General features: G+C 33.3%; 1 protein-coding gene across 1 annotated transcript; it reads left to right on the top strand.

Moving 5' to 3' along the window:
- Nucleotides 1-73: 73 nt before the first annotated feature.
- Nucleotides 74-17966, top strand: LOC123566601 (protein rolling stone-like). The gene is made up of 5 exons (XM_045360868.2): nt 74-193; nt 9971-10212; nt 11660-11870; nt 12741-12857; nt 13998-17966. The coding sequence occupies exons 2-5, from the start codon at nt 10003-10005 to the stop codon at nt 14378-14380; spliced, it is 921 nt and encodes a 306-aa protein (XP_045216803.2). The 5' UTR covers nt 74-193; nt 9971-10002; the 3' UTR covers nt 14381-17966.
- Nucleotides 17967-23842: the final 5876 nt, after the last annotated feature.

Here is a 23842-nt window from a genome sequence, read left to right on the forward strand (position 1 = left end):
AAAAAAAAAAATTCTAATGAGTTATCCTCAATGATTTAGGTTTTATAAAAGAAATAATATATATATCATACCCCTAATCGCCCGTTTCTGCGGACAGATTTTAAACCTACCAGGAAGCGGAAATGCCTTTTGAGAAGAAGGTCAAGGTCAACTTTGTAATATCGTGAGAATTAGGCAATATGTTTTATTTTTGGTAAGTTCTGCTAGACTCAATGTTTTTTACCAAGTTCTTTATGCTCACTTTAACGACATTTTAATGTGGTGATTATGAATATTTCCCCTCCCAAGTTAGGATAACCACAGGTACGAACCGACGAAAGTGCTCGGACAGTTGAAACATTCAAAAATAAGATTAGACCACCACTGGAATGTATAACTAAGAGACATGGGACACAAGAGGCTTTGCCTAAACCTTAAACTCCCATCAAAAATGTAAATGTAAATTTCGGACCCGGCAGCTGGTGTGAAAAAATGGAAGTGGCTAGGGGTCCAGTAACCGGACCTTTAGAACTGGAGTCTAGAGTTCCGGTCCTCTAGACAATTCATACTGCTCAGGCTCAATATGGTAATAATATGAATACTGAGAATGGTATTTACAAAGAGCTAGGAGACTACTAGTCAAAATAATTGATGTTCAGATTGTTTTATATTTGTGACGGGCAGTCTAAATGTCAAAACTTTGAAGGACCAAAATAATGGAGGATAAATCACGGCAGTGGCTAGAGAACCAGATTTGGTTCCCTAGACAGTGAACTTATTCATCCGGAACCGATTCTCTAAGCAAAATACCGTGCATAGGCTAGGGAACCGGAATTTTATGTCTGTGCATAATGCTGCCGAAATCCACTTGTTTTCTTGGTAAGTGTCATGCACAGGCCTTTTTTTATGCTGATTTTAGGGCAGAAATTCGGCCCCATTCCCCAATCTAAAAAGTATACTTTTTTCCCCACCTTGGCCAAAAATTCCCCATGCAAAAAAAATGAAATTAGATTTGATTTTCAGTCCTGATTTTAACAACTTTTCAGCAAATATATTCCTCCAAACAATGATTTTGCGATGTAAATTTCCCTCCAAAAGGGACCTGGTACCCTTCCCCAAATTTACAAAAAAAGGGCTGATGCATATTATTATCTTAATTAATTTTACCATGCCATTGCATTTATCTGCGTTTACTGTCTCCAAAAGTGTAGCGCCGCATACCATGTCTGCCATATTGTAATGATACAAACTAGTACGAATTACTTTGCTGTTGTTGTTTTTAATTTTTTTTTAATGTTATTTGCTTTAAACATGTACCATGTTTAAATTGTTTAAATATGAAATAATATTGATTTCTATTAGCACCATTACATAGATGTACAAACTAATTTAATTCCCATTAAAACTTCCTGCGGATTCTTTGATCACTTAAAATACTGGTTTGTAACACCTCGGCACATCACGTTTAAAGATATGTGATCAATACAAATTAACAGAAATTACTTAATTCGATTTTAATTGTTTCTTTTATTTTATTGTACCTTTTAAGTTTAAATTCAAGTTTATTTCGGCTTGCTCCAATGCCGACGATTTCCGCATTCATTCATATAGTTTATTTTATCATTCCAATATGGCGGACAGTATGCAGTGAGTACACTTTGGAGACACAGTAAACACAAATAAATGAAAGGGCATATGGCTTGCTGAAATGGTAACCGTAAGATTAATCAAGATAATAACATGCATGATACTTACCAAAAGAAACAAAGTGAATTTCGGCGGCTTTATGCATTGAAATAAAATTCCTGTTCCCTAGCCTATGCACGGTACTTTGGCTAGAGAACCGGTTCCGGGTGAATAAGTTTGCTGTCTAGGGTACCGATTCCGGTTCTCTAGCCACTGCCATAAATCACAGTACACAGTTATGTAAAGTTATTGGTTTTATTGGAATTCCGGACCATTCACTCCCAAGTCTTTTCCTCCCCTGACTTTTCCTCCCCTGACTATTCACTCCCATTTCTATTTTTTTCATTATGACAATTTAACACTATTCAATGTTTAATATCTATTTGATTGATTGCAAGTATGATATATAATATTAAAATTTCATATTTTTAATACAACTGAAACTGAATAATTTGATTAAATGCCTATCTTTATATAATGATATATTCAATAGCATTGTACATAATAATAATTATTATAACAATATTAATATTTGACAATTATAATTGAGCCCCGTCAAGCAAAAAGGGTCCTTATGGTATTTTTTTTATTGTTTTTACTTTCTTCCATTTTCTGAAAAAACGGTTTATTTTGTATCGGAAACCAAAGTTTCGGTTGCCTTTTTTCAGTAATTATGGAAATATGAATTTAATTAAGTTAAGAATTGTTATTACAGCATCTTTGATGATTAAATTAGAGAAGTGATATAAAAAAATATGCATGTTATAATATTTATCAATCGCTCATTGAAAAACTTATTATAATCACCGTTATGTTCCATAGTATATAATCCAAGCATTTTAATTTATTCCAGTCCTGAGTATTATTGTACATGCTGAATTTTATACTTGAGTCATAATTATTTGAAAAGTGATTTATACAATTGTTGGATTATAATTGTAAATTAAATTTCATTAATTATGTCACAGTTAAATTTATGTATTGACTGTAACAGGAAGATTCATACGAGCAATCCCCTGACTATCTTACTTCAAAATTTAACCACAACCAAATATCTGATTGTGAACTTAGATCAAATTAAAACAATGAACTAAAGGTACCGAAAGCAAGAATAGAATTTTTTCGTAAATATTTAAGCTACTCGGGACCCACAATCTGGAATAACATACCTAATCGTATTATGCTCATCTGATACTCTTGCAAATTTTAAAATTCAAACAATCCTATTGTATATATTTATACAGTGGGCCATATTGTAAATTGGCTCCGCCAAATAAAAGTCGTTACTTACTTACTTGGTCAACGGATTTCCCGCTCCATTTTTTGCAGAATCAACATTTAAAAAAAAAAATTAGCTTCCGCTGGTTTCAGTTTTTTTCAGACTGATTTCAAAATATCGAAGCAGGCCTTTTTCACTGTTAACGGGTCCTTTTTCACTGTGAAATGACAGGAATTCTTAAAATCTATCCATTCTAAAATGTTGATCATATTGCCCATCAAAATTATATTTGCGAGTGAATTTCAGTTTCGACAATTTTAAACTTTTTTAGTACACATTTGTAAAATACATGCTTTTGTGTTTATTGAAGTTCAGTTGACCATCCCGCATTCACCTATTTTAAAAGTTGTGTAGAGCAAGAGGCATAAAATATGTTTGTCCTGCTGGGGACTAGCATGCAGATCCATCGCTAATAAAAAATTATTTTTTTTATGTATCTGGAAATAAATGCTATATTTCTTAAGAAGGCTTCAAAACTTAATTATTGTTAAACAATATAGAATCTATTACAGAAACACATGAGAATTTGCTGTTTTTACTACTTTATGATTCCCAGCACGGTCATCTTTTTTTTCGTGATTTGGAATTTTAAAAATATTTTAGAAACAAAAACTCATATTCTGTTGTTTATAATATGACCAAACTTCAATTTTTGAAAGAAAGATGTTTTAGCCAAATCTTTACATTGCTCTTTTACCTTGTTCTTAAAATCTTTCTGGCTTGGCTTAAAGATCTTTTTTTATCATCTCAGAAAAAGTCTCATTTCCTCAAAAATTCCTTAATTTTTTTTATAAAGTTGTTTTCTTTACACGCTATGTTTTGTATTATTTTTGTTGCACTAAAAATGATACTTAAAAAAAAACAGTCTGGGGTAATTATTTATCTTATTTTATATATCTACTTTAGTGAATAAAAGAGAAGTCAATAAATTAATAAATTATTCAGTTTTGTTGTCTCTAAATATAATGAACATACAAGCAATGATTTATCATAACCTAACCTAACATAACATAAATTGTGTTATCTTACGATTAATTTTAACTTTTTAAGACATGAGAAGTATATACAGTTAGCAATTTCTTTATGATATTGATCTGAAAGCTGATGATTAGGCTAGCAACATTCAATCAAGGAATGTTAAACAAACACAAGTGATAAGATAATTGATGACTTTGTTAATATACAACTAATCAAGGAGGTTTATCTCATGGTGATGAGATAATTGGTAGCTATTAAGTATACACAACATCAAAGATGTTTCACAAATTATTTCACAAGATAAAAGGAAATGTAATTAAAATTAAAAAATTATCATGCACAATAATACATGAAAATTTTGACCAAAGGATTAAAAAAATATACACATAGAAATCAAAAGTTATGTAAAAAAAAAAATTGATACAGTGAAGTATGAATTTTGTTAGAATGTTTTCCAGTTACATTTTTAGTCTCTATTTTTAGTTTCTATTAGTCCATTTCAATAAATGCAAACCCAAAAGTTCTCAACAGTTTAAATCATTACATATTTAGGGCATCACAGTAAAGTTTTATTAAGTAAGTATTTTTTTAATATCCTCTTTCTCTTTTTCAATATCTTCATTATTCTGAAAATACTCAAAACAAACTAAACTTGCATTTTCATAATCAATAATATTAATAATTAAACAGTGCATTTTCAGAGTATTAATAATTACATGTCAATAATATACCATAAAATAATAACAAATAATAATAAAAACCTTCATTTATATTTCCAAATTATATTTTCTATGATTGTTACCCCTCTTAGCAAAAAAATAATACTAAAATATTTCACAATACTCAGTATATATAATCTGCATTATAAAAAAGGTACATAAAACATTTCAAAAGCATTTATTGACCTCCCAATAATTAAAATATAATTTCTTGAGAACAAAATAAAAATGGGAGTGAAAAGTCACCTCTTTAAAGAAAATGGGAGTGAATAGTCAGGGGAGGAAATGACTTGGGAGTGAAATGACCTGGGAGTGAAAAGACTTGGGAGTGAAAGAGCTGCGCATATCGTCGTGTAGACACGTGGTAAATGTTAATCGTGTGTAGGACATACATAATTCATAGTTTTGGATATTATTTTATAATTTTTACATAAATCAATGAGGAATTGAGTTCCCTTTCAATAAATGTAAGTTTTATTTGAATTTATGGCCAGTTTGTGAAGGCAGTGGCTAGGTGGCCGGTTCTGGCTACCTAGACATTTAGTCTAGGTAGCCGGCTCTCTACGGTAATACATATCGTATATGAACAAGTAAGTCAAGGTAGCCAGCTCTTTTTAATAAACTGTATTATAAAGGATAATTGTATTAGTTAAATAATTGCATTTCTTGTGATTTATTTACTTTATATGATTTACCTGTTTATTTCGCCATATTTACGCACTCAAATCATATCGGACGATATTTTGTTATGTTATCAACATAAAATCAGAGTGCTGTTATCGACATCGGGGTGTTTAAGTGGCGTGTTTATAAATTCTTAAAGTATTTAATGATTTTGTTGTTTGTTATATATTGAAAAACATGTTAGATTGATGATGTCAGTTGTCAGCGATCCTTTAGATTTAGGTCTTTTGATAAGTAATTATCTTTTACATTTAGTATCCCCTGCCTTAGAATAAAAAGATCATATGTTCAAACAAACAATTAGAAACAATCAAGATTATTGACTAATAACCAAAGTGGCAGAGAAATCATGTAGTAATTAATTAATTAATTAAAGACGCACATAGAGGTGCAAAAGTGATGATCACTGAAAAAAAGAAGTTAACTCCTTGTTTAAAATCAGTTAAAAAAGCGCATGAAACTGAAAGGATCAAACGACGGTATGTTCAGTAGAGCCGCATCATTTAATGTACTTTGATGCTCTTTGTTTTGCCCTTTTATTTTTTTAACTGTTTGACAAAGTTTTGTTTTGTTTTAAGAATGAATCAATTTAACCTGTTTAAGGTATCTCAAATTTGTGTCGAGTTATTTTAAACACACTGTCAGCCGAATGTCAGCCGGTATGATACGAGTACGTAAATACGGCGAAATAAACACGTAAATCGCAAATAGTAAATAATAAATCACAATAAATGTAATTAATTTAACTAATATATTGATCCTTTTTAATACAGATTATTAAATGATAAATGCGGCCACTTTGACTTACTTGTTCATATATGACATGGATATATAGAGCCGGCTACCTAGACTAAAGGCTACGTAGACTTTTGGTCTAGGTAGCCGGAACCAGCTACCTAGCCACTGCCGATCTTGAAATAATCAGCATTTAAACCTATAGCATGTAAAGCGTCGGCAGCGATGAAAATTTCATCGGATATTGCTTCAATTATTTTGGTCTTTCGAGTGTTTTGACGTGAGTGGGGATATTGCCCACATGAAAAAATTATCTCAATATTTCCTAAGATCGCATCAACTTAGTCGGGCTAGGAGACTACAGTCTACATTTTATCTTCGGAAGTGTCTAGGGATACGGATCCGTACCTCTAGTCAAGCCTGTGAGGGGTTTTCTAGGTGTACGGACCTCCATTTTTCTAGAGATTAAGGGTCATTTACATTTCAAATTTTGTTGAAAATGAAATAACAAATAAGACTGCATCAGTATTCACCTTAAACTTAGATCTAATTGGTTTAAAGATACCAGCGTTCACCCGATTTGTTACATTTTCTTTCGAAATGAAAATAACCGAGGAACACCAAATAAATCATAATGATTCGAACTGGCAGAAAAAAAGATATAAAGATTAAACAAAATAATATGAAATATGTTGTAAAAAAAAAATATTTTTAATGATAATTAACCTTTAGGGTAATAATATGCCGAAAGTACCAAACTGCCTTGACAGTTTAATAGTTTATTTATGTCTCATCCATGCATATTTACATATTACAAAACATATAATAAATACATCAATAAAAAGCATGGCCAATCTACTACAGATTTATAGGAGACTATCATTACATAACTTAAAATTACTTATTAAAAACAGTTGATCCATGTTATTGTCAGTGTATATTACTATGTTTATATTTATATCTACAAAAGTCAAATTATATATTCCATCCACAATTACAGTTGATCACATAAGCAATAAATAATATTTACTGATAAGTTACTCAAACAGCATTTGAAAAACTATCTGATCATGTGTACGGTCTTTTCACTGTTAATATATTACTAGTCTATCTTTTTAGAATAGTCTCCATACGAGCACAAGATGTTATTACTTGATGATATTGAACAATGTATATTATTATTTGCTTAGACATGTACATTTATGCACTTTCAAACAATTCTGGTTTATGCAGGTAAATTTATTTCTTTTTTTGCATAGACATGATTGTACACTTTAAAAAATTCTTGTTTATGTAGGTAGATTTATTTCTCCAGCTACGCTTGATATTCTACATGTATGTAAATATCTTTTTTGGCACATAAAATCAATGTTTGTGATGAATGTATGATACTTTGGATGTGGAAATGGAAATAAATTCTAAAAAAAATAAAATAAATATGGACATTGCTTATTAACAGAGCATATTGCACTAAAATCTACTGTTGTTTTCAATGAATGTATGAATGTATGAATGAATGGATGAATGAACGAACAAATGAATGAATGAAAAGAATGAATGGATGGATGGATAGATGGATAGGAGGATGAATGAATGAATGAATATAATGAGCAACAAGACTTATGAATATCTTAAAACAATTAAGGATTAAGATATGTAACCAATTCTAACATAGAAACCATGATAAATTGTGATATTGTAATATATGATGTATGAACAGTAATAATTGCCAGTACTAAATTTTTCGTGTTTAAAAATTAGATTACCATTGCTAATCCATACTTAAGATCTGCCATAAAATAATAAAGATTAAGATACTGAAAAGAGAAAAATTGTGGCACTACTGCGCATAATAAGAAATGTTCTAAAAAACCATTTATCAACCCTGATCAGATCAGAGGTGAACTGATTAGCAATGATTATCTACAATTAACTACAAACATAAAAGTAGTTACCAACAATGATAGAGCATTTATATACAATAAAAGTGATACTATTATTATTATACCAGATTTATATAGCGACCTTTTCATGATCAATTTCATGTTCAAAGGCGCTTTACATAGTTCAAATGCAGCCACACAGGGCGCATAATTCATCCTCTACTAGTACAGACACAGAGCGATCTGACAAAGTGAGACAAAGTCCCCACGACAGAGAGATCAGAAATCAGATACAGGCTTGTCCGGCTAACTTAGCCTAGCTCGTTGCGAATAGACAGCCAGGTTCTTTAACGTGCACAGTGTATAGCACTGATACACGCAAGGATTGCCTGGGTTCCTGACCAGTACTCCTCTAGTTGGGTGGGAAACACTGAAAAGCGTTTCTGAAAATTCCCGAGTAGCTGCCGGGGATCGAACCCCCGACCTCAGGATTGGAAGGCCAGTGTGCAAACCACTGAGCTATCCGTCCATACTACATTTGAATAAAATGCAGATTGGTAAATGTAACCTTACTCATTTTAATGATATAAAGTATCAAAATGTGTAAGAAGTATATTATAGCAGGTTTTGGCAGTTAATTTGGCAATATCGGTGTTTGAGAGTACAAACATACTTTTTTGTTCATCATTCATATTAACAAAATCATCACAAACATGATACACTGCACCCAGGCAGTTGACCTCCCTTCCTGTCAAGATTAAAGAAACTGATAGTGATACTATAGCTGCTTTTATTAACCAATAAATTTTTTTTTTACAACACTTCACAGACTGATTATATAAGATGGTTGATTAGTTAACAAAAAGGAAGTGTCTAGATACGTACCTCTAGACAAGCCTGTTAGGGGTTTTCTAGGGGTATGGACTTCTAGTACGGACCGCCTTTTTCTAGAGATTTAGGGTTATTTATATCTTAAATTTTGTTGAAAATGAAATAACAAATAAGACTTAACCAGTCTTCACTTAAAAGTTGGATCTAATTGGTTTACAGATACCAGCATTCACCCGATTGTTTGCCTTCTCTTTCAAAACCTAAATAACCGAGAAACTCCAAATGAATATACTGTTCCGTGCCGATTAGTTTGTTGTAAAATAAACTGTTGATAACAGCTAGATCAATTATTGAATCTATCTCTTAAATGAATTCTATTTGAAATTCAACAAAAAAAAAATAGGCATAATAATCATGATAATATGCACCTATTTATTTTCTGATTTAACAAGGTATAATGATAATTGGCACGGAACTGATTGTTTAATAATCAATTAAACGACATTAAGTAAAGGAAACTGTTTTTGAAAACGTCCTTTGTATCTCGTAACGGCTAACAAATGTGTGAAAAACATAAATACACTTAATTAGGGTTAATTATCAGTTAAAAATAGTTTTTTCCCAACATATTTAACATTATTTTGTTTAATCTTTAGATCTTTCTTTTTTACCAGTTCCAATCCTCGTAATTTATTTGGTGTTCCTCGGTTATTTACGTTCCGAAAGAAAATGTAACAAATCGGATGAACACTGTTATCTGTAAACCATTTAGACCCAAGTTTTAGGTGAATACCGATGAAGTCTTATTTGTTATTTCATTTTCAACAAAATTTGAAACGTAAATGACCCTTAATCTCTTGAAAAACGGAGGTCCGTACCCCTAGAAAACCTCTAACAGGCTTGTCTAGAGGTATGATCAGATTCTAGAGGTATGGATCCGTACCCCTAGACACTTCCTAACAAAAATGGTGTTAACAACAGAAAAATAAATCTCATTTTTGGACAAATTCCCAAGCTCAGTAAGGATTCCTAGGGTGTTGTGGATTCATTTTTCCCTAAAATTGGGATACCACAGTTTTGAATTGAATACTCACCTCCAGCCCATTACACAAAATACACAAGTATATGCTTTATCGCATTTACAACAAGAGTAATAATTGTGGAAGGCTTTAAAATTCATTGTTGTTTATTTTTAGACAAAATGAGAGGGCAAAGCTAAAGTTCAAGAATGATGATCAAAATATCCTTGCGGCTTGTGAGGGCCACACAAGAGGGTATGGATCTTGCCCAGCGGGCAGTACGTACTTACACTAGATATGCATACTACTCATTCCGTGACAGAAAGGGGAGACAAACAAAAGGCTCCAAGACATCACCAGTAGATGGACCAAGGCACAGTCTAATGTATAGTGAAGTTGAACATTTCTTACTATCTCAGGTAATAAACCTTGCCTAAAACCTTGCATTGAAAATCTGCCTCAGACCAGTAATGTAAGATATTTTCAAGATTCAGACTTCTTTTTTTTATCGCAAAGATATACGAAAACTATATTTGGTACTATATTCAGTTTTTTAGATCATTAGATGCCTGAATGAAACTATGTCGGAATATTACCGAACTTGCAGCATGCTCAGACTTTCTTCACCTGTTGGAAGCAAGTACAGTGAAATCTTTATTAAGCAGCCATCAAATGAAATGACACATTATGGCAACTTAAGGCAGGTGGCTGTTTAAGACAAGTTGAAATAAGAACAAAAACTCAATTTGGAAAGTTAGGTAACTGGCTGCTTACGGTAAGGGGCTGTTTGAAGGTGCCCACTAAGGCAGGTTCAACTTTACTATAGAAATTAGCTGATCAACATAGGAACTAAAAGTAAGTGTTGTCCGCATCAACCTTAATTCTTACTATAAACAATATTTATTTGTTGGAAGCACCATGCCACAGGTATAGAGCATCAAACTCCGAATCTGGACGTCTTAGGTTCAGATCGTAGGAAGAGTGAAGTTGTTTGACAGTGGTCACTTCTGTCCCTTACTAAAGTCCAGTTACATGTCAGAAGTACAGGAAATACATGTCAGTGAGCATTGTTTCACAAATAATCAAGGCCTTTGAGTGGTTTGTTACCTAATTAATCATGTTTCAGAGTTCAGGTGCGCAGGAATTGTACACGAAGGCATTAGCCAGAGTGGCTTAATATCTAAGCATCTGGAAAACTGAAACATGGTAAATTAGACAACAAACCACAAGAAGACCTTGATTGTTTTTTCAAGCCGGCCCGCTTAGCTCAGTAGGTAAGAGCGTTGGTCTACTGATCGCGGGGTCGCGAGTTCGATCCTCGGGCGGGGCGTATGTTCTCCATGACTATTTGATAAACGACATTGTGTCTGAAATCATTAGTCCTCCACCTCTGATTACTTTGGGGAAGTTGGCAGTTACTTGCGGAGAACAGGTTTGTAATGGTACAGAATCCAGGAACACTGGTTAGGTTAACTGCCCGCCATTATATGACTGAAGTACTGTTGAAAAACGGCGTTAAACCCAAAACAAACAAATTGATTGTTTTATTTTTACATGTTCATTGAAAAAATTTGATAAAATTGTGATGGGCTTCATTGATCCAAGTGGCAATGAACTGAACGTCATGTAGCAATATGATGTCATAATTGATGTCATAATGCTCTCTTACCGGTCTGCAGTTCAACCATTGTTTATTGCAGAATATAGAGCTCAGCCTTTTCCTTTGTTTAACTGGCATCAAATTGAGCCCATAGAATGAACTTTCCTACAATCAATGTAAAGTGAATTTTAGGTTTAAAGTATACTTGAATTGGCTTCCACCGCTGTTTTAAAAAAAATAATTCAGACTTATTTGTTTTGTTGCAGTGGAGTGATAACCCTGTACCTTACGCTATATATCGTACCCTGGTGGCAGCATTCTTCTTCCTGATGGTGTTTTACACAGCTATATATGGAGTTCTGGGTGCCAAAATGGTGATAATGCTCACATACTGGTCATTTTACATCCTAGTAGCTTGTCAGATACTGCGGGCAGTGAACTGCTGGTATTACATCTCCCTCAGGAAACAAGGAAAAGGTATGATGTCTGATCTGATTGTATGTTAACCTGTACAGTAAAATAATATAGAAGTGGCCTCATTGGCCATGTAGTTGATGATGCTGGTTTTAAATCTCTTTACCTTGGCCGCTGTGGGTTCAGAGTCTCACTTGGGGTCTAGAATTGTTTGTTTAAGGAAGTCATCCAGTTGGCTTGCCAGTGGTTGGTGTTGATACCTGGGTGTCTGCCCATACCTGAAATAATGCTTAGAAGGACACCTGGGCCATGAAAAGCTGGAAAATCATCATCATGTGTTGGTATGACATTAAACCCAATAAAAAACCATAGAAGTTGAGTGTGCTGGAAACTGAATTAAGTACAAACATATTCACATAAGGATTAATCAATGGTCAAAAGCCCAAATGATGTTTCATGTCAATTCATACTTTTAGAAAAAATTGAAATTAATAAGCAATTTGTATTTTACTATTATACATAAAGCAACATTGCATGCAAATGTTTTCTTGCTGAAAATGGGTTTCCTGTATTTCAGTCATGCAGTTGTGGAAAATTATTCATATTCTAAGGATATCTTTCTCAGAATATGATAATTTGAATACATACATGTACAATTTACAATTAAGGTAGTGGACTCATAGTGACAGTAATTTCCATTAATTTATGTTTTCTCCACATGTAATTTCAACATTCTTTGCTTGTTAAGGAAACCATTCCTCATATAGTAAGCTGTGTTTATTGCCAAAAAATGCTAAAACAACAAACAAAATACAAAATTGCATGGCATAGACAACAGAATTTGACAAGGAATATTTTTGTAAGACATCACATCATTGACCATTTATAGAAAAAATTCTTTAATAGCGTGTGTTATTAACGTGTATATTACAGATGTACGTGCTCATCTACAGAACAAACGGCGCATGAAGTTACAATGGCTGTTACACAATCTAGGAAGTGATGCTGCTCCTTTAGTTTCTGTACTATTCTGGACCATAGCTTATGATGGTAAGATATACCAGCATAGTCTATTAGTTTCTGGGTATATAAACAAGCAAATAAGAGAAATTTAAAAATGTTCCTAACATGTTTGAAAGACATCAAATTCAGGTACATACTAGACATAAAAGCACAATAAAATTAATTTAAGTAAGTATATTCCCACCTCTCTACATTGCTGAAGTAGAGTTATAAGTAGTCATCCCAAATGTTAAATGAGTCCTCCTTTAATGTGATAGTATGCAACCTACATTTTTGACCAATCAGAGCAAGTTATCTTTCAAAAAAGGTGGCTTCTTATTCCTTAAGACCAATGTGACTGTAGCAATAATTTTCAAAGAACAGCTCTACATGCTGAAGAGCATCGATTGAATGCGCATGGGTACCAGTGACCCTTCATCGTATTTCAAAGGAAGCCAACACATTTTTGTTAGTCAAAGGTAGGCGGAAAATCCGACATGACTGACTGCAATTCTGAATGGTCAAACGTAGATTTCACACTATGTCAGATAGAGTCCATGAAAAGAATTCTTTGAGAAAAAGAAACCTCGGTCAGTCACTCCCTATCAGTTTCTTTTTCACAAAGAATTCACTTCATAAATATCTATAACAAAAAGTGTAATGTGGCCGGATTGGAATTCTGCATTGTCATCAAAATGTTTTCAGTAATTTAAGACTAGTAGAGGGTGCAAGCCAGTTCAGTATTAATACTGCAATTGAAATCATTTTCACTACAGCAAGTTCAAATTTTTTTTTTTTTTTTTTTTTTTTTTTTTTGTAGGACTTCTGTACATACATTGTACTTTAATGTACAGTATGTGTACTAGAATTTTGTATCTTTCTCAGTTAATGCAGCAGTCTAGTAAATGTACAATTGTATGTGACCTTTGTGTTTTAACTGCAGTTTTAACACTCCCTCTAATTCTTGGGAATCTTTGTAGTTAAGCGGTTAAGGTCACTGACTTCAAGTCACTTGCTCAACAGTGATATAAAAATCTGACATAATCAAAGTGGACTGGTATTTTTCATAAACTTAAGTGCTGAGAATGGTTGCAAGAAGCTGTGGATTATCACAAGTATTTTAGATGAAATTGGTGCAGAATTACCCAGTTTAATAGCAAACATTAATTTCTCTTTATTTTTTTTCAGGAAGTGGAGTTACGTTAGTCAATTGCACCACACACGGTATCAATGCAGTATTTGTTCTGGTTGACACCCTGATATCACGTACTCCAGTGAGAATGCTGCACCTATATCAGAGCTCCTGTATGGGCCTTATTTACATGTTGTTTAGTTACATGTACCACTTGGCAGGAGGAACCAATCACAAAGGGGAACCATACATCTACAAACCTCTAGATTACACAAATAACTTTAGGGTGGCAATTTCAACAGCTCTAGTATCAATATTTCTTGTAGCACCTCTAATCCATTGTTGGATTTTCTTCCTATATAGATTCAGATTATTTATACATAGGTATCTTAAGGCAGTGGAGAAGAGAGTTGACAACTTGTGTGAGAAAGCACTGTAGACAAATTGAGTACATGTATTAGTGTAATCCAGATAACGGTTTTCTAACACTTACGTTTCTGGTAATTATGTCTCCCACACCACTCTGTGGTGGGAGACATATTGATTTACTCCTTTCTGTGTGTGTGTCTGTCCGTCCGTCTGTCACAAATCTTGTCCACACTCTAAGTCGAACATTTCTCATCCATCTTCACCAAACTTTAACAAAATGTGTTTGCCAGTAAGTCCTCAGCCAAGTTCGATCACTAGTCAAATTGGCCCAGGCACTTTGGAATAATGGCCCTTGAATTACCAAAAATCACTCCGGTCTTGGGGACATGAAGGACCGATATGCTACTAATGTGAATAGTAGTATATAGGTACTTTATGCCCAAAGATTTAATCATGTCAGATTATTAGGTAGTCAAGGTCTTGGTACATGGTTGACTCATAAGACCACCCATGGTTCTTTGTACAACTGGTCTTATTAGCGGTCTGGTCTGATTAGTGGACAAGGCTATACGGGGAAGGTCTGGCAGATAATAACACATTGGAATACAATTAAGACGCAATAATGGCAAACACAGTGTTCAATTTATATGTAGCTTTATTTTCTTACAGATCAAACTGTGTATTAATTAAGGACGCACTTAACTGATAATGATTTGAATTTTGTTCAATTAAAGACAATTACAACAATGTCAAACCTTTTCAGACTTCATTCTCCGCTGAAATCCCAAACGTATTTACATTGATAATAACAAACAAACACCGTTTAGATCTAATTAAATCCGTTTTAATCCAGTCAATTCGATCAGCGGGCATCCGTCTAATTACAAACAAATTAATTATTTCAACAATTTCTTATGTTAAAATAGCAATGTAAAACACCAAACATCTTTAAATAACAATTTCAGACAATCAAACAGTTTGATACATTGTTTTGATAACTATAAAGACTTGTTAGCAATTAACGGATAAATACACAATGTACACGCTTAACGTGTTAACACGGTGTCGTATGTGTTAATTCTCACCGCGATTCGCGATAACATACAGAAACATTTGAGTGGTCGTAATTGCGGTGATTAATTAAGTGTGAAAAAATCAAACAGTTCTGAAATTAGTGGTCGCATTAGTGGATTAGCGGTCTGGTCGCATTTTCGGACAAGCGACCATTGGTTTTAAGAAGGAAATATTTCGTTCTTTGCAAAATCGGTCGTATTAGCTGTGCGGTCGTAATTTCGGCGTGGTCGTAAGTAGGAATTTTACTGTACTACTATTCAGATGCTTAGGCAGTTGTGGGAGACATGCGCTTTTCTCAAAAGTAGCCCTAGTTTAATTGATGCATGTCATATTGCTGCAGCTTTTTTCTTAAACCTGCATTAGCAGCCATCTATATTTAGCGGGTACTTGCCTTAAACAGCCAGTTGGTTTACTTCATCAATTGATATTTTGTTTTTATTTCTACATGTCTGAAGAAGCCACATAATGTCACTTTCATGGCTAGCTGCTTGATACAAATTTTGACTGTATAACAGTTCATATCTAGTCTGGTTCCAGGGTTATAAAACTGAGTTTGGAGCCCAGTCTAAGAATGAAATTTATGCATTGGTCAGTTTCAGCAGCTACATGATTGGAGCTATATGCTGGCTTATTTTAGACTTAACTCCAAAGACAGATTTATAACCTTGAACCCTTTATTTTTCAGGGTGTCTTAGCTTCAGCACACGTTTCTTTCTCACTAATGAGCCATGTATAAACATGTTTAATGAAAGGGTTGATCAAAAATAGAATTTAGGAAACAATGTGTTTTTAACTTTAGGTACCTGACATTAATGTTCTGTTTTGTTTATCTTTGTAACAGAATCTTAACATGTACATGAAATGTTAAGTAATATATGTACATGAAAAAGTGATTGAATCGCTTGTACCCATGTTCTGTAAAATGAGGAAACATTTAAGCACATACTTGTATTTTTTAACTGTAAACTGGATTATTTAATAGTCACTTATAGTATAGATGTATGGCTAAAAGACAGAGGAATATTTTTTTGTAATTGTATTTATTCCAAGTGTACAAATTTGAAAGCTTGCTATGTGTTTTATATAACTGAAATAGTACATTTTTGGACTGTAATGCTTATGTATTTAAATTGCATTCCATGCTGTAGCCCAAGTTGTTAGTCTTATTGTGAATGGAATGTAATTGTAAATTATATACATGTATCAGCCTTTATTATCACAGAAAATGCAAAATTTTACATATTGTTCTTCACTACCTTACAAAATTCACAAAGGATGCACACCAACAATTTATCCAAGTTTTATATATTTCTGATCAGTAAGAAGAATAATCTTCAACTTCAAGTTGGTCTGAGTATTAGTCAAGAACCAGACTGATACAAAAACACTTTAGACAATCAGTGGAACAGTAAAATCTGTTGAATAATCATTTATTTGTAATGTATTTATTTTAGCTATTGTCACTAACTGACAGCATTCACAAAAGAAATTTGTTACAGTTTGCTGTTATTGTGGTTCTTATTGTATTAATAGTCACAAGATGTGCATTACTTTGTGAACTTATTCTTATCTAAAACAACAGTGAATTTTCAGTCTTGTTAAATATTCTTATTTTACCGTTAGCCTTTAGAAGCAAAATTTAATAGACTATTAAATTTTACTATTATAGTATGTAAAGGATAGGATACGTTGTATAGAATGTATAGGATATAAGGTCAGTTGTGTTAGATTACTAGTCATCCTTTCCTTCATGAGTCAGTGTGCTTTCCCAGTTAACTGACAGTAAATTGAGCACATATCTGTGAATCGAAATGTTATGAGCACAGATGAGACATAATATTATGTTCTCCATGACAGAAGATAAGTTGTCCTCGATCTCGAAGTCATACGAGGAACTTGCCAGTAACTTGTGGAGAACAAATGAGTACTGGTGCGGATCCAGGAACGTTGTAACAGTATTAGGTTATCTGGCCGCTGTTACAAACTAAAATACTGTTGAGAAACGGCATTACAACTCCCATGAACAGCATACTGCAAGGAAAGAGACATACATGTAGTTTGAAATGTTATTAATTTAAGTGGGAACATTCCAAAGACAAATCGTGTGTGCCTACCACCAAGTGTCTTAGTTTATTTGATTTAGCTCACGTTTGATGACTTATTGATAGTGATATCTATGTGATATGATGAAAATTTGTACCATCTTATATATTTTCTACACCATCGTATCACACTTGTGTGAATGGCATCCTCACATCAGAGTATTTAGCATTGAACTCCTTTTGCCAAATCTTTATGTTATGAATGTATTTGTCAGCCACCTTTCCCCAAAAATGAAGAAAAATGAGGAGAAAGATTTGCTCTTTTTCAATCTGAAAATATTGGTGATTTTGAAAAATTACTAAAAAGCACTCGAACATGTGCAGATAAGTAGGGATTGGTTAACAATGGTCATTCTGCTTTGAAGAAAAAAGGACCAGTTTTACATTTCAGACATCTCTGTGTATGAAAAGAATTGAAGTTATTACAAATATCTGTACATGAGTACTACTATTTATAGTAATTGTTGCCTATGTAGAAAATATTGATTGGTGCATGGCCATTTCTTTTTTTTTTCACAAATCCATCTTAATTTGTTTATTTCATACAAACTGTGTGTGTTGTGTATGTGTAAAATTGTCTATTTTCACATTTTTCTCACTTAAAGAAGTGGACAAAACTTCTCAAGTTATCATAATGTTAATTAGAATCTCAGTACTTTACAATGCTCAGCATTATACATACTTCTATTGATGTATGTAATGTTCTTATTTGGTTTTCCATTTACTGTGCAATCATTAATAGTTTCGTAGGCATAAAATTTCATGGTTTTGACAAAAATGTCTATTTTTTGTGGATTTCATACTTAAAAGATAAAATTTTTGAGAATTTTATTTATTTGAAGGGATAAAAGTTCTCGGATTGAAGCAACTGCGAAAACCATGAAAATTAACCCCCTCCTTTACCCCTACTCCCACTTACCACCACCACACACAACATGCTCAAGTTATAATGACTTCACAGTATATCATACGGAAGTCTTTTGTTAAGATTTACAAGCTCCTCTCAGTGCTTGATATTTTTTTTTAAATAGTGCTGTTACAGTTGTTGTATAAACAGGTCATGGTGTTTGACAGTCTGTTAAAGGCACTGGCTTTTAGATTTTTTCTTTAAAATCAAAGTTTGGTGATCTTATTAACATTAGAACATGAGGTTTTGTTTCTGAACTGTCTTAAAAATGTCAAATCAAGGAAAAATGAGTCAGAGTTGGGAATCGAACCTGGGTTGCCACAGCAATAAACATTTTCTGTTGGTCTTGACCAATACTCCTTGGAGGAATATGTACTTGACGGTTGTTTAGTATTAGTAAAAACAACTAATTCCTATCTGTTTCCATAACAAATCTGTTGGTAACTAAGTTTCAAGGCCTTGAGAAACAAGCAATAATTATCCAGTAAAACAAGTGGGGTTTTTTTATTGTTGTATAATCAGGAGGTAAGTGCCTTTAACAGTATAACTATACAGTTTTTTATGTAGAACTCTTACATTTACCCTTGAAATTGCATTTACAATTGTCACTAACACAGTTTTATTGTCTGCACTTGTTACTCAACCTTTTTCCGTTTGTTGAAAATAGTAAAAAGAAAAACTGGGCACAAATACATCAAAAGTAAATATGAGCCGTGCCATGAGAAAACCAACATAGTGGGTATGCGACCAGCATGGATCCAGACCAGCCTGCGCATCCGCGCAGTCTGGTCAGGCTCCATGCTGTTCGCTTTTAAAGCCTATTGGAATTGGAGAAACTATTAGCGAACAGCATGGAGCCTGACCAGACTGCGCGGATGCGCAGGCTGGTCTGGATCCATGCTGGTCGCATACCCACTATGTTGGTTTTCCCGTGACACGGCTCATATGTTACCTAGTCTTATTACACAGTAACACTCAAATGCTTTAAAATTGCATGATTCTTTAGGCTCCTAACTTACTGGGAATATTTTATATAAAAAATTTAATTACAATACAATTGTAGACCAGTTACATACAGTTTTTAATGCTTTATTTTGTATTCTTTCATTTCTAAAAAAATGAACTGGATGATTTAGCGGAAAAAGTCATGCTTTTTATCTGTGATGAATTCCAAGTGGTTTGTTAGATAAAAATCCCTTCCGTTACAACTAACGAATTGCACACTTCTCATTTAACAGGTATAGATATTTTTAATGGGATGTGTTTTTCAAAATCAAGGTATAGGTAGGGTGATTTAACAAAATCATAAAGTATTGAAAGCACTGCATTCAAAACATTTTGTATGTTTCAATGGTAAACTTTATTTTTTCTCGTGAACTGTTAAAAATCCCTGTAATTCTAGCCTCATTTTCAAAATGGATAATAATATAGGCTTATGGTCCTTGATAATTGATTAACACCTAAAGTTTAAACTTAAGCTCATATGCACAAATTTATGCGGCATAATAGCTTTAATGTAACTGTTCCATAGGTGTCAACTATTATAAGAAGTTATTTTTACTAATGGATTCTGCTGATCTGCTCTGCATATCTGGTGAAAGTCATTATCCCTATGAATTTTATGTCATTTTGTGACTTTCATTTGAAGTTTTACACAAGTGTGACCTAAAGTGCTAGTCCTCAAACAAAAATTAATAAAGACATGTGCTTTATACTCGAGTTATGTTAGACGTGCTTAATCAAAGCTTTCCTGTGTAGGTTTACCCCGAGCGGTTAATAGAGTCAGATCCAGTAGAATATTTTTACTGACTGGCAAGCTGTTAGGTGTTACAGGACATCATAAATATATTTTCACATACTTAATTTTAAAGTTTTGACTATAGCCTAATTAATATAGACCAGTCATATTACACAACATACTGACTTTTACATGTACAGGGTAGTTAAGTCATGCAATAACACTTTTAAGGATTGATCAGGTAGTCATTCAATAAGAATATACTCATACCTATTCATTTCTGATATATAATCTGTTGGTTGGACATAAACAAGTAATGTATGGAAGATTTTGAATTACAAATACCAGTAAATGTACAAATGTATTCTAATAAAGCATAAGGCAATTTAATGGAGTATGTACAACATCTGCATGACTTGTAATAATGTCTCCTATACCAAAAATAGTTTTTACGGTATCACTGTATCCATTTGCCAAAAAATACAATCGAACAAGCACCCAGGTTAGAAACTGGTATGAAATGAACAAATTTTAGGGAAAGCAGTCATTTTATTTTGCATCACTGTTATGTTGTACCACAATTATAAGTTAGTTGGAAAAGGGTATACATCTTTATAGCTAAAAATCTCAACATTTGTATTAATGTAATATTTTGAAATACAATAAAAATGTATGTTATTATAATTGCTTGTTTTAAAGCAATGACACAAAATAAAAATTATTGAAAATAATCTGCTTTCATCTTTTATTAGCTCATCTGATTTTTTGAAAAAAAATGATGAGTTATTGTCATCACTTGAGCGGTTGTCGGCGTCGGCGTCGGCGTTGCCTGGTTAAGTTTTATGTTTAGGTCAGCTTTTCTCCTAAACTATCAAAGCTATTGCTTTGAAACTTGGAATACTTGTTCACCATCATAAGCTGACCCTGTATAGCAAGAAACATAACTCCATCTTGCTTTTTGCAAGATTTATGGCCCCTTTTGTACTTAGAAAATATCAGATTTCTTGGTTAAGTTTTATGTTTAGGTCAACTTTTCTCCTAAACTATCAAAGCTTTTGCTTTGAAACTTGGAATACTTGTTCACCATCATAAGCAGACCCTGTACATCAAGAAACATAACTCCATCTTGCTTTTTGCAAGAATTATTGCCCCTTTTGGACTTAGAAAATCAGTTTTCTTGGTTAAGTTTTATGTTTAGGTCAGCTTTTATCCTAAACTATCAAAGCTATTCCTTTAAAACTTGCAACACTTGTTCACCATCATAAGCTGACCCTGTACAGCAAGAAACATAACTCCATCCTGCTTTTTGCAAGATTTATGGCCCCTTTTGGACTTAGAAAATATCAGATTTCTTGGTTAAGTTTTATGTTTAGGTCTACTTTTCTCTTAAACTATCAAAGCTATTGCTTTAAAACTTGCAACTCTTGTTCACCATCATAAGCTGACCCTGTACAGCAAGCAACATAACTCCATCCTGCTTTTTGCAATAATTATTGCCCCTTTTGGACTTAGAAAAATCATTTTCTTGGTTGAATATTATGTTTAAAACAACTTTTCTCATAAACTATCAAAGCTATTGCTTTAAAACTTGCAACAGTTTTTCACCATCATAAGTGGACACTGTACATCAAGAAACATAACTCTATCCTGCTTTTTGCAAGAGTGATGGCCCTTTTTAGACTTAGAAAATCATGGGTAGGACAATATTTCTATTATACAAAAAAAATCAGATGAGCGTCAGCACCCGCAAGGCGGTGCTCTTGTTGAATTGTGTAGTACATGTAGACATGTTATCTCCTTAAATGTGCCAGAGTTTTATTTTGTAAAATGTTGTGGTCTGTTATTGTACTTACTTAACATGTCTTAATACAACCAGTATAAAGCAGTTGAACGTCTCCAAGCCTAGAAGAAACTGGAAATTAATCCAGGGCTTCTCCTATAAATCTACCTCCGGTAAAAGGAGGTAATCCCAATGACAAAAAGTATGGTTTTTTCCCAAAGTTGAATTTAAAATTCCCAAATGATTATACCTTTTAGGGTTTTTGCTGTTATTAGATAGTTTTGCTAATTTGTATGTATATTTAGATAAATTATAATACTGTTGAACAATTACTGAAATGCAATTCATTAATATTTCACACAAAAACACATTTATGTAGATTTTGGCAATTTGCAAATTGTCCCAATTAAGATAATTTCCGAGAACATTTTCCCAATTCCACTGGTGTCAGTGGCATTCCCAAATTGATGAAAAAAAGGCCTGTAATCATATGCCCATCTTTTGACCAGTTTGTGTCATGTTTTTCATGTAGCTCACAATAAAGGCTTTTTAGTGTAAAATATTAAAAAATAAAGTAAATAAAGGCTATTTTTGTCAGAATTCTCGTTGAAAACACATAATATATATAGGTATTTACTAAAAAAAAGTTAATTTATATATGGAAACCCACACTCTAAAACCACAGATATCAGAAATAGGCATGTTTGATATTATCTCATACTGTTTGAATTATACATTATGACTGATATACGTTCCTAACTTAATGGATATACCTACTTTCACTGCACATTTATATCACCAATTTTTGTATATGGTTCCTGTTTTATACATTGTAGTGTCTACATCAACTTTGCTCAGAATGCTGTATCTTCACCAGACCTTGTCCGCTTTTACCATAGTGTAAACATCATGTCACCAGACCATTTCAAGCATTCAGCTCCATGGTACCTTATGCTAAATACACGGATCACCCATGCTCTGGTAAACACTACTGCAAACATCTACATGTATGTGGTCTGGTGAACACAACAACATTCTGAAAAACTCAAGATGAAAGATACACAAGCAGTATCCTAATAACAACACTTAAAAAGGGGGGGGGGGGAGAAATATAGTAGTATAACCATTACTTGCTTTAAACTGGCACGGCAAGCAGTCTGAACAAAAATATAGGTTTTGAGTGAAAATTACAGGCTATCTGGCCATTTTAAAGTTTTTATCAGAAGATTTAAAGGTTTACTCTGAAATTTAAGGTTTTTAAAGGTTAAAAAGGTTTGCTCTGAAATTAAAAGTTTTAAAGGTTTCACTAGGAGGCCTGTCACATGAACACAAAGTACCAAAGGGTAAGCTAATTTGATCACCTGTCATCTTTCTACAAACATTAAAAGCTTAGTTCATGAGCAGTATTTAATATGAATCTTGCAGCAGATGTATATAACCACAAGATTTTTGTAAATTAATGTCAATGGGCAAGATTGGTAAAGTATTTTTATTTCAAATCCCGAAATGGTTCTGCTTGACCCCTTTTAGCAACTGCCGGAGATAAAAATAGAAAATAAAAACACATATAAAACAACTTCCCATGAAAAACATGACGAATCTTCACATTACTTGGTCTGTAGCACTCTTATAAGAACTTATTTCAAGATTTTTTACAATTATTATTATACCAGCTTTATATAGCATCATGATAAACACGTTCAGAGGCATTTTACATACAGCAAACGCAGCCATACAAGGAGCAAAATTAATCCTCTACTTGTACAGACACAGAGCGATCTGACCAGGGACAGCACGAGTTAAAGCCCCCAGAATAGATAAAAACAGAAAACTTTTTAGATACAGGCCTGTCTGGCTAACTTAGCCTAGCTCTGCAATTGACAGTCTGGTTCTTTAATGGGCCCGGTGTACGTATAGCACCGATACACCCG

The sequence above is a fragment of the Mercenaria mercenaria genome, chromosome 8 (genome assembly GCF_021730395.1).
Source record: "Mercenaria mercenaria strain notata chromosome 8, MADL_Memer_1, whole genome shotgun sequence".
Lineage (NCBI taxonomy): Eukaryota > Metazoa > Mollusca > Bivalvia > Venerida > Veneridae > Mercenaria > Mercenaria mercenaria.

What these genes read in the sequence shown, in the direction of transcription:
- LOC123566601 (XM_045360868.2), top strand. Translation starts at nt 10,003, where the DNA reads ATGATGATCAAAATATCCTTGCGGCTTGTGAGGGCCACACAAGAGGGT. An exon ending in AACATTTCTTACTATCTCAG is followed by an intron (nt 10,213 to 11,659) that starts GTAATAAACCTT and finishes GTTTTGTTGCAG; the next exon opens with TGGAGTGATAACCCTGTACC. An exon ending in CCTCAGGAAACAAGGAAAAG is followed by an intron (nt 11,871 to 12,740) that starts GTATGATGTCTG and finishes TGTATATTACAG; the next exon opens with ATGTACGTGCTCATCTACAG.